Here is a 12,700-nt window from a genome sequence, read left to right as displayed (position 1 = left end):
GCATTTCCATGCATCTTCTAAAATCTAGGAAGACATTCCCAAACCTCAGTTCTTGACTTCGGTGCACTCGCAGGCTCAACACCACATGAAAGCTGCCAAGGCTTGGGGCTTACACGCTCTGAAGCCAAAGCCCACATTGTACGTTGGCCCCTTTCAGCGACAGCTGGGACACAGGGCTCCTCATGCACACAACACAGGGACCCTGGATCTGGCCCACGAAATTACATCTTCCTCTTGGGCCTCTGGGCCTGTGATGGGAGGGGCTGTCATGAAAGTCTCTGACATGACCTGGAGACATTTTGCCCTGTGGTCTTGGGGATTAACAACAGGCTCCTGGCTACATATGTAAATTTTTACAGCCAGCTTGAATTTTTCCCCAGAAAATAGGTCTTTCTTTTCTGTTGCAAAGTCAAGCTGCAAATTTTCCAAACTTTTATGCTCTGCTCCCCTTATAAAACAGAATGCCCTTAACAGTACCCAAGTCACCTCTTGAATGCTTTGCTGCTTAGAAATTTCTTCTGCCAGATACCTTAAATCATCTTTCTCAAGTTCAAAGTTCCACAAATCTCTAGGGCAGGGACAAAATGCTGCCAGTCTCTTTGCTAAAATATAACAAGAGTCACCTTTGTTCCAGTTCCCAACAAGTTCCTCATCTCCATCTGAGACCACCTCAGCCTGAACCTTATTGTTCATATCACTATTGGCATTTTTGTTGAAGCCACTCAACAAGTTTCTAGGAAGTTTCAAACTTTCACACATTTTCCTGTCTTCTTCTGAGGATTCCAAACTGTTCCAACCTCTATGTGTTACCCAGTTCCAAAGTTGCTTCCACATTTTCAGGTATCCTTTTGGCAACACCCCATTCTCAGTACCAATTTACTGTATTAGTTTTCATGCTGCTGATAAAGACATACCCAAAACTGGGAACAAAAAGAAGTTTAATTGAACTTATAGCTCCACATGGCTAGGGAGGCCTCAGAATCATGGCAGGAGGTGAAAGATACTTCTTACATGGCGGTGGCAAGAGAAAACAAGGAAGAATCAAAAGCAGAAACCCCTGATAAACCCATCAGATCTTGTGAGACTTATACACTAGCATGAGAATAGCACAGGAAAAACTGGCCCCTGTGATTCAATTACCTCCCCCTGGGTCCCTCCCACAACACATGGGAATTCTGGGAGATACAATTCAAGTTGAGATTTCATTGATGACACAGCCAAATCATATTAATTGGGTATCCTAGAACAAAAGTTGAAAAAATTTTCTGTTATGGGCTAAATAGTAAAATTCTAGATATAGATCATATCATACTCACACATTATTTTTCTTTCTTTATAAATAACTCTTTTAAAACGTAAAAATCATGCTTAGAACATGAGTCACAAAAACAGCTACAGGTTGGATTTGGCACATGGGTGAGAGTTTGCTGAACCCTGCTCTAGAAGCACATATCAATTTTCATCCTTGATTAACCAGTGCATTCATTTCTCCAAGGACAGTTCCAAATGGTGTTGCATTTCATCAGGCCCCTCTACCCATCTCTTCCTCCTTCTTATTGTATAGGACCTCAAAGTTTAACATCCTGAAAACTTGAAAACTATAAGATTTGAACTTCCTGGACTTCCTGATTCCTCCTCCCCCTCAAAAAGCCATGGATGCTATTCTCTTCAGTCTCAGAGGACAAAGTGCACTTATATCCATTTGTTTTCTTGGCTCCATCCCCAACCTCCATCTCTTGTATTTGTTCCATCTATTATCTTCTCTCCCTCTCCTGAATCTGCAAGTTCTTTATCTTGGTTTCCCCTAATACCCTAAAATCCATTAAATGTACACAGACACATACATATTCTCTCTTTCTGCCTCTCTCTCTCTCTCTCTCTCACTGTTTCTCTGTTTCTCTCTCATACACGCACAGAAGAAACTAAAGGAAATAAGACCTAAATGACCAAAAAATTCCAAATTTCCCCACTAATTGCTGCCCTCTTTCACATCTTCACTTCCATCATAACTTTTTGCAGAAGGACATACTCCTCCTTTCTCTACTCCTCATCTCTCTTCATTGCTGTCCTTTCCTTCTTCCATCTACTGCATACAAGCTTCTGCTTCCAGTAGTCTCTAAAAATTATTCTTTAATTATTCTTAAAATTATTCTTTATAAAGTAACTATATACATACTGATATCAAGTCAAATTGCATCTTTTCTATTGCAAATATATACCCTTTATATTTCATTTGATCAAATCAAGACATGTTCAGCATAAAAAAATAGGGAAAAAATAAAATAAGCCCCCATTCACAGACAACTAATGACAATAGCTTACTCAGTGTTCTTTCAAATAATATCGTAGGCATATGACATGGTTTGGCTCTGTGTCCCCAATCAAATCTCATCTCAAATTGTAATTTCCACTTGTTGAGGGAGAAACCTGTAATCCCCATGTGTTGGCAAAGGGAGGTAACTGGATCATGGGGGCAGTGTTCCACATGCTGTTCTCATGATAGTGAGTTCTCACAAGATCTGATGGTTTTATAAGAGGCTCATCCTCCTTCACTTTCATTCTCTCTCCTGCCATCTTGTGAAGAAGGTGCCTGCTTCTCCTTCTGCCATAATTGTAAGTTTCCTGAGGCCTCCTCAGTCATGTGGGACTGTGATTAAATTACACCGCTTTCCTTTATAAATTACCCAGTCTCAGGCATTTCTTTATAGCAGTGTGAAAATAGACTAACAGCAAATTGATACTGGGAGTATGGGGCACTGCTATAAAGACACTTGAAAATGTGGAAGCAACTTTGAAACTGGACAGGCAGATGTTGGAACAGTTTGAAGGGCTCAGAAGAAAAGAGGAAGATGTGGGAAAGTTTGGAACTTCCTGGAGACTTGTTGAATGGTTTTGACTAAAATGCTGATAGTGATATGGACAATGAAGACCAGGCTGAGGTGGTCTCAGATGGAGATGAGAAAATTGAGCAACTGGGAACTGGAGCAAAGGTCACTCTTGCTATGCTTTAGTAAAGAGACTGGTGGCATCTGTAGGGAAGATCTGTGGATCTTTGAACTTGAGAGAGATGATCTGAAATTGAAAGTTATGTTTAAAAGGGAAGCGGAGCATAAAAGTTTGAAAATTTTGCAGGTTGACTATGTGGTAGAAAAGAACAACCCAATTTTGGGGAAGAAATTCAAACCAGCTGCAGAAATTTGCATAAGTAACAAGGAGCTGAATGTTATTCACCAAGACAATGGGGAAAATGTCTCCAGGGCATGTCAGAGGTATTCATGGCAGCCCCTGCCATCAAAGGCCCAGAGACCTAGGAGGAAAAATGGTTTCTTGGGCCAGGCTCAGAGTCCCTGCTGCTCTGTGCAGCCTCAGGACATGGCGTCCTGTATCCCAGCCACTTCAGCTCCAGTGGTGGCCACAAGGGACCAAGGGCTATTGCTTCAGAGGGTGCAAGCCCCAAGCCTTGGTGGCTTCCATGTGGTGTTGGGCCTGTGGGTGCACAGAGGTCAAGAACTGAGGTTTGGGAAACTCCACCTAGATTTCAGAGGATGTATGAAAATGCCTGAATGTCCAGGCAGAAGTCTGCTACACAGGTGGAGCCCTCATGGAGAGCCTCTGCTAGGGCAGTGCAAAGGGGAAATGCAGGGGTGGCTCCCACAGCCTTGGGCATTCCTCCTTCATGGCTGGCATTGAGTGTCTGTGGCTTTTCCAGGAGCACAGTGCAAGCTGTTGGTGGATCTATCATTCTGGGATCTGAAGGATGGTGGCCTTCTTCTCATAGTGCCACTAGGCAGTGCTCCAGTGGGAACTGTGTGTGGAGGCTCCAACCCTACATTTCCCCTTTGCACTGCCCCCACAGAGGTTCTCCATGAGGAGTATCTGCTTTGTTTCAGGCTCTATTCATCTCTGTCCTTGCCTCCAGGCATGGATCATATCACCTCTGTCCTCATGTTGCCTCCAAGAGTGATTGGTAAAAAAAAAATTCAAACTTGCTTAGGATCATAATCTACTGACAAGATTCCTGTAGCATAGAAGTCCCTACACCTGATTCCTGACTTCTCTGTAACCCAGACTTCTTGCTTCATTCCCTTTATTATTTGTTTCACCCTTCATGCACCAACAATATGACCTGTGATCTGAGAGGTCAAAACAGACATCCCTTTATCAACTAGGATGGACCTCAAGGTTAAGGAAATGAAGGTTAGGTAGGGGTCGAGAGTTCAAGGTCCAGCTGACATGGCAACTTCCTAAATTCCTATGGCTACAAGAAAATCCATACACTTGCTAAACTCCCTAGCAATAAGAGCTATCAGGAAAATTATCATACCCCCTCCCTAACTCTGAATTACAAGCCAGACCACTAAGGTAACAGGACCAGCCTTACAAACATTCTTTTCTGATAAGCAACTGCAGACTTTAAGCCAGTTTCAGCCAACTTATAGAGACTGTGCATAAACTGTCTTTATATCCTATGATTCACCTTTTGACATAGTGATATTCCACTTCATTTTCATGCTAAAACCACACCACCAAGTGAACATAGGATGCATGTTACACATATGTTTGCCCATTGTGCATGTACTCAACTGCCCACATAAATATGTATGGCTTTCCCCCAAACCTACTGAATATGTATGACATCTTTGTAATACAGACCCTGTAAGGCATAAAACCCAACCTGCCCTTTCCCTCTGCACATTTAGTTCACACCAGAGACTACCTCTTGCTGGTTTGCAAACTGGTATCAGCAATAAAACTCTCCTTTTTACTATTCAGTCATCCTTGTGGCCTTTTCAATGATAAAACTTCCTCTTTCTTTGAAATACATCCTTACACACATGCTTCTCTCTTCCAGGATTATCTGTCTGCACGACATATCTTGACTCTCCTCCTACTGTACTTTGACCTTTGGATACTTCCAAATTTGATTCAGATAACTTTTCTATCAAGTTGTCCCTAAACTCCTTTGGAGATTCTTCTATGCCTCCTCCGTTCTGTTAAAGTACTTTGTACAAGACTTTGAAACTATGATTTCCAAACCTGTCTCCACTACTAAAATGTAAGCTTGAAGTCTAGGTCCACGTGTTAGTCATCTTTGCATTCCCGTATACATTCAATGAATGTGGGAATGAATGAACAAGTAATTGCCACATTATCCATCTCTATTTTCTCTCATGCATAGTTATTCTATCACTCCTTAGACTGCTTTTCAGAAAGGACTTCTTGGGTGCATTCCTGACTGACTCACTAAAAAAGTCCTTTGCTATTTTTTTCTCTTGGCTGAGTGCAGGTTGCTATTAGCAATCACAGAGCATAAATATCTGTCCTCTGTTCCCCCCAGCAGCTGGGCTCTTTTCCTTGGAAAGGCTCCAGCCAGTGTTTTCATATGAACTGAAATCCATGGACCAATATCTGGATGCCCTAAAGATACTCGTTCCACCACTGTCTCAAGTCATGGGGAGCTGTCAGAAGCAGCAAAAGCATTAGATCCAGAGAACACTGGAAACTCTGCCACCCTGGGAATAGTGCCTCACAAAGTAGAAGGTTTTGTTGGCCAACTGCATGAAATAAAAATCTACTGCTCTTTAGCTTTGGGGTTTTTTATTTATTTGTTTATGTTCTAACTTAGCTATCTATTTATTTTTAAGCATCATAGTCAAAGCCAAAGATCCCAGCAAACAAGTCAAATCTACAAACAGCCAAACCCATGTCATCTTATCCCAAAGGCTCATATTTTAAAAAGCAGAAGGCTTGTTTAAATGAAGAAAGCCAGAGTTGGGGGAGGTCTCAGAAAAGAAGGATCAGGATGAAATGGAACCAGAGGTAGCCCTCTTCAAGCAAACCGTAACCAAGTTATGTGCTAATCTTTATGCCAAGTCCTAGGGATTTCAAGAGCAAAGTGGCTCAGCCCTCAGGAAACTCAAGGTCCAGAGGAGATAAATAAAACAGATCATAGCAGATAAGTGTGTTCAGAGAAACATATAGAAGCACAAAGAGAGGGGATGCAAATCCACCCCAGAAGAGGACAGCAACAGAGAAATAATCTTGGAGGAAGTGGTATTTGAGCTGAAGCTAAAGAGAAGAGTAAATGTGGCTTGCTGAAGAGGGAAGCAGTGGAAGGAGCTGACCACCGGTGACACTTCAGGGCATGGGGACAGCATAAGCAAAAGCATGGAAAGGAGGAACTTTGAGGGAGTGTGCTGCATAAAGAAAGTCATAAGCAATGGTACTGGAGACCCAATAAAGGGCCAGATCCGGGAGCACTTTCTCTGAAGTTTTAGGGAGGCACTGAATACCTGAAACAAGTGAATGTGAGGCTTTCACTTTAGAGGCACTACACTTACAGTGAAGGCTGATCCACAGAACAAAGAAGCAAATCAATAGTGTGTGTTCCTTGTTTCTCCTGGGCACCAAGGTAGCCTACTTTTCCTAGCTCCCTTGCAGTTAGCTGTAGAATGTGGGCAGATAATGTACGCCACTTCCATGATTTGCATTAGAAACCTGCCCCATGATCTTCCACAGGCTCTTTCTGCTTCTGCAGCAACCTTGGAAGTCATGTGTTGAAGATGGTAGAATGACAGAATGGAAGGAGTCTGCATTCCTGGAACATCACATGAAACTGTTCTCTGAGTGAGAAAATATTTACATTGTATCAAGCCACAGAGATTTTGGCCATGAAATTCTCCTAAACAGAAAGTTATAGCAGTCCAGTCAACCATAAGCTCAATAAGGACAGAGGCTGTCCTCTTTTTTTTTTCTGACACAGGGCAGGAATGAAATATCTTTAATGGATAAACCAATAATCTGGTCAGAGAAGTTGAGAGGATGAACTAGAAGATATTGATAGGAGTGGAGAAATAAACCAGACTCAAAACATATCTTAGAGGGAAAATTAGCAAGATTTGATAACTAATCAGTTATGAACAGTAAGGAAGAGAGAAGAATCTAGAAGGGTTCCAGTTTGGAAGAATAGGTAAGTTATAGTACCACCACCTAACACACAACATGCAGCCAAAAGGTCACCTTTGAAGAGGGAGGTGTGGTCCACTTGGATACATTGAGTTTAACATGGCATTGGGATAGCCAAGTGGAGATACACTTTTGGCATGTTGTAAAAACACATAAAAGGTGTGGATGGAAATACACTCATTTGAGTTAGCTGTGTAGAGGTGATAAATGATAAGGGTGAATGAATACACTCATTTGAGTTAGCTGTGTAGGGATGATAAATGACGAGGGTGAATGAGGTTGAATAGAGAGAGCACTTGAAAGGACAAAGGCAAAGGATGAATCACGAACCATAGGAATAGCATTAAGAGTGGCAGGGAAGAAAGATAAACTCCTGAATGAGACCTACAGGAAGTGATGCAAAGGGCATCCAAAGAGGATGGAGGGCCAGCTCCCAGAAAGGAGGCGAACAGAGAGTCTGAAGAATGACAGAGTAATCAACGGGGTTACAACTACCAGAGAAATTTTGTAACATGAGGACTGGAAAACTGCTTATGCCATTTGGCAATTTGGAAATCACTTGGTGACCAGTGTGAGATAAGTTTCAGAAGTATAGGTGCGATTATATAATTGCTTTGAGGAGTAGAAGGAAGATGAGCAAGTAGAGACAGTGAGCACTAACTGATATAGGAGTTAAAAAGAAATTATTTAGGCAGGTAGTGAGGGAAAGGAAGCCCTCAGTAAGGTTTTCCTTTTAATGAAAAGCAGCTCCAAAATCATTTTCTTTTCTAGCAAAGAGAAGACTGTAAAATCCAGCTGCAGACAGACAAGCAAGCTGGAAGCTTGCATGGGTGAATGCTGGCAGTTGTGCCAATAGGAAAAGGCTATCTGGGAGTAGGGACGTTCAAACGGTGGCTCTGTCTTCCCTTTTCCTTTCCAACCGCCTGTGCAGTAGGGAGCAGACAACATGGCACCAGCCAAGTGGAAAGTCTATTCGCATAATAAGATTAGGGTGGGGCAGCCAGCTTCCTGGCATGTTATGTAAACATCATGCCTGGTCTGACCAATCTTTGGGTCCTATGTAAATCAGATACTGCCTCCTCAAGCCTGTCTATAAAATCTGGTGCACTCTGCAGCAGGCCAGAAGTCCCATTTGGGCACCCCTCTCTCTTACAAGAGAGAGAATTGTTCTCCTTTTTCTTTGTTTGGCCCATTAAACCTCCACTCCTAAACCCACTTCTTGTTGTGTCTGTGCCCTCCGTGCCCTTGGTGTGAGACAATGAACCTCAGATATTTACCCCAGACAATGATGCCGCATCATAACTACTCTTTCAAACATTGTATGAAGGAGGAAGAAGGAAAACCGATGATGTCTGGAGTTAATCTCAAGAGAAGAGATTTTGTGGGTTTTTTTGTTGATATTAGAGCAGTGATGTCCAGTACAGTAGCCACTTGTCCTGTGGCTACTGACCAGTTGAAATGTGGCTAGTTCCAAAATGAGAGGTGCTGTGAATTAAAATTTACACTAGAGTTTAAAGACTTAGAATTTTTTTTTAAAAAAAAGAACATAAAATATCTCGAAATTTTTTTATATGGAATACAATGAAACATAATAATTGGATATATTGGGTTAAACACAACATTTTATTCCAATTGTTTTCACATGTTTCTTTTTGACTTTTTCAAATGTGTCTGAAAATATAAAATGTATACCTGGCAAACATTACGTTTCTACTGGAAAATGCTTAGCTGGAGCATGCTGTAGGTGAATAAATAATAATAGCAATAATAATATGTATGGCAGGCAGAATTCTAAGATGGCCCTCAGGATTCACTTTTGCAGCATCTTTTCCTCTTTGATTCTGAGTGGGCCTCCTGAGCATGAAGGGTTATCACACCCTTGAATAGAATACTAACCAGGAGAGTTTGAGCACATCAGAATGGGGATTACCCTATATGGCTCTGACCTAATCAGGTGTGTCCTTTAAAGGAAAGTAAAGAATCAGACAGCTACTCCATCATGGCCTCAAAGAATTAGCAGTAAATTACTACTGAGTTGGGGGCAAACACTTGAAGGAATGGGTAAGAGCCCAGGCTCCTGGGAAGAAAAAAGTAATGTTTGAGGAAAGTACAGAAATGCTAGAAAGTGAGGGATCAAGGCACCAAAAACCCACTACGCCTACTTCATCATGACTATGTGGCAATACAAGCAGCTGTGGGAGTCATTCTAACATGTCTGCCTTTACAAGAGAGCAATATCATGCAGATTGCCACAGTTTATGATTGACTTTAAGATAAAATGTTATATCGAAAGGTTTGGAAAAAAGCCAGAAAAATAGCATGGTACAGTTATTACTGAAACAGAAACCATGTTTGCAAACTGAAGAGACCGTCTAGTCTTCCCTGGTATTATTTGAGTTGTGTGTATGTGTGTGTGTGTGTGTGTGTGTGTTTGTGTGTTCATTTCATTTATGTCTCTAAAAGTTGTCAGTAAATGAGCTGAAAAAACTATCATTTTGAGAGATGTAAATGATTATTTGCTGTCAATCTCAACTAAAAAAAATACTTCTAAAATATGTAGGATTTTTTTAGACTGTACAGCTAAGATAAAGTGAATTCTCATCAGTGACTACATTAAAATTAGATCACTAAAAACTTTCAGCCTTTTGCCTCAATGGTTATGCCACCAGAAAGAAAGGTCCACAATATCAAGACATGGAGTATTCCTTATGAACGTACCTGGAGGAAAATCCCATCCCCTATGTCTTCCTAGTAATTAAAACAATGGGTAATAAAGCTACTATCATAGAAAAAGAGTTAACAAGTTGAAACTATTGTAAGAGTCAGATGAAAATGAACATCCTAGTTCAAGTTGGAGGAAGTAGGAATGCCATTACATAGCTAAACTCTGGACAACTAGACTGATAAACAATCATCAGCAAACAGTAAAGCTGCATTTGTATTCGTGTATACTGACCAGGGCAGGCACATTGATAACTTGGTAGTAAACATGTTGTGCCTAAGACAATTTAATATTAAAGCTCAGATACAGAAAATTATAGAAACTCAAGTCATTCCAAGAAAGTATCATTTTGCTCAGAGAAATAGTCAAAGAAAAGAGCAAGTCTTCTATATGTAACCAACCATTCTCTTAACTCACATAAATCCCACCAGAATACCTTAAGAAAGCAGAGTCCCTTAAAACCATTAAGTGAAGCCAAAAGCAACCTTCTACTATGTCTGTGGAAGTTGACTATGACAGTTCATTCTGGCCTCACTATGGAGTCACCTTTTAGGAGTCACCTAAAAAAGTCACCAGCTTTTCTGGCCCTTATTTTATCCCATATCTTCTACTCTGATGACCAAAGACTATCTTTATTGTTTTTCCAGGCTTGCCTGCAAGTATTAAACATGGCCCCCACTAGCTTCTGATCATTGGACTCAGTTGTGGGGCGCCACCTGTGTTATGATCTGAGTGTTAGTGTCCTCCCAAAATTCATAAGCTAAATTCTAATCTGCAACGTGATGGTGTTAGGAGGTGGGGCCTGAGAGGTGATGAGGACATGTGGGCTTCTTTCTCATAATTGGGATTACTGACCTTATAAAGGAGGCCTTTGAGAGCTGCCTTGCCCCTTCCACCATGTAAGAACACAGCTAGGATAAACAGTCTATGGAACCAAGAAACAGGTCCTCATCAGATACCAAAGGTGTCAGCACCTGGATTTTAGACCGCCCACCCTCCAGAACTATAAGAAACAAATTTCTATTGTTAATAAGTCACTCAGGCTACAGTATTTTGCTATAGCAACCCAAATGGGGTAAGACAACCTGGAAGGCCACAGCCAGGTTTTCTGGGTCCACAGCTTGAACTCTGACGCTTCTGCTACAAATGTGGGCCACTGCGTAATTGAAATGCAGTCAAATCCCTGTATTAAAAATTTGGGGGAACAGAGCAAATACTACCTTACAAATTAACAACAGTATAACAAGTGTTTGAAAGGCAGGTGTCACATTCTAAAGGACAACAGTTGATTGACCATGTTATTTGAAAGTCTTTATAACGATCAGGCACATTCTTCAATCATCCTTCTTTTAGTTCATGTCATTAGGTAAATTGAGAGGCTATAAAGAGTCCTGAGGCTTTGCTCCAAAGGGTAAGATTCATAAATATGAATATGTGCCTTTGTCATATGAAGAGGATCAGGCTCTTTTCATAAACATAATATAGTCATAAGTTGAAAACTCACTTAACTGTTATTTTCTACAAAAGGAAATTTAACCAAACATGGAGCTTTCTTGAATCCCATTCAGAGGGTTTTTACTAATGGCAAAGCATAAGATCCTGTGATAAGGCAGCTTAACTTCTGAAAAGAGTTCACTGCACAAAAATCTAGAAGGATGTAGTGAGCTATCAATGAAGAGGTGTGAAAAAACTAAAGCTGTACACACACACACACACACATACATATACAATACCAAATGTAAATATGTATAACTACATATATAAGTGTGTGTGTATATATATATATTCTTTCAAAATATAGCAAGAAAATATTTACCTTTGATAAAAATCATGGAATTAGTAAAACTCTGCTATCTAAAATAAAAATAGAGATCCTAAAATATAATCCACTAGAAATTGCTAGTGTTCTAACTACTTCCCACTGAAAATCTTTAGTATTCTATGGGAATAAAATAAAATTTTGGTGAGGCCATGGCATCAATGGGCTTCTAAAGGTGACTAATTTTTAAAATTGAGAAAAACTTAATGGAACCAAAGAAATGTAGGAATACTTTTAACTCACTACTAAAACCATAAAATGTATATGTATGTCTGCATATATAAGTGAATTTATTAAATCTAAATAATCATTTAATTGCCTACTCTTATGACAATAACAGTTATTTAAAAAGTTTTACTTGAAATGTATCATTTTTAAGCCTTCACACCTAGCAGAAGAAGGAGGCATAATCATGTCTTTCTGTTTTGGAGATGAGCAAACCAAGGCACATGGAGGTTAAATGATTTATCTGATTTATTATGATTTATGTCATAGATGGCAGAGCAAAACCATAACCTAAGTCCTCAGATTACAGAGATGTTGCTTTCATTAAAAAAAAAAAAGTCCCTAGGCATTGTCTAGGTTCTGAAAAGATTCTAAGAAGAATTTGGTCCAGTTACCATCTTTAAGAAGTTTAGAGACATCAAAAACTCACAGAGGCAATGGGTATGTTTATTAATTAGAAAGATGCAAAACAGTATGTTTCCAAAGAAAAGAATGAAGAAGCTACCATTAGGTGCACATTTAAACTGGATAACAGAAACCATGTAGAAATGTTGGAGCCAAACAGCTATGAGGAGTTCTACAGCTCTTCCTACTCCATGTTATCAGTCTACCCAAGAATCTGTATGATATGCAAAATCAAGTTCCTTTCCAATCTCATGCCCTTAGAACTACTCAGTCTCTTGCAGAATTAGAATGAGGATGTTATAAATGGGTTACTGGCACGAGTAATGAATGCTTCTGCTTTAATATTGGTTAGGAGTTTCAATTATAATCAAGTAAATGAACTTACTTCGGGAGAGATTCTCAAGGGCTTTCCCCAGCTTCTTGCTCTCTTGAAGGATGTGATTCAATTCATCAAAATCACGGCTTTGTGGTTTAGTCCTCCAGTTCCACTTTGGATGCTCTACTGACCTTGGCACTATGTTTAAAAAAAATGGTAATTTCATAAGCATGCTACATAATGACAC

The 12,700-nt window shown here is 40.2% G+C and overlaps 1 protein-coding gene across 4 annotated transcripts in view; it reads right to left on the bottom strand.

Moving 5' to 3' along the window:
* Positions 1–12,700, bottom strand: part of CUNH8orf34 (chromosome unknown C8orf34 homolog) — a 488,639-nt gene that overhangs the window by 345,845 nt on the left and 130,094 nt on the right. For 3 of the 4 annotated variants that reach the window (XM_033202801.1, XM_033202800.1, XM_033202799.1), the window contains exon 4: positions 12,523–12,651. The exons of the other annotated variant lie outside the window; for it this stretch is intronic. In XM_033202801.1, coding sequence (XP_033058692.1) covers positions 12,523–12,651 — 129 coding nt within the window. The remainder of the gene's footprint in view (positions 1–12,522; positions 12,652–12,700) is intronic. 4 annotated transcript variants of the gene reach the window in all.

Source organism: Trachypithecus francoisi, unplaced genomic scaffold (genome assembly GCF_009764315.1).
Source record: "Trachypithecus francoisi isolate TF-2019V2 unplaced genomic scaffold, Tfra_2.0 Lachesis_group7, whole genome shotgun sequence".
NCBI classification, from domain to species: domain Eukaryota; kingdom Metazoa; phylum Chordata; class Mammalia; order Primates; family Cercopithecidae; genus Trachypithecus; species Trachypithecus francoisi.
This window is presented reverse-complemented; position numbering and strand designations above follow the sequence as displayed.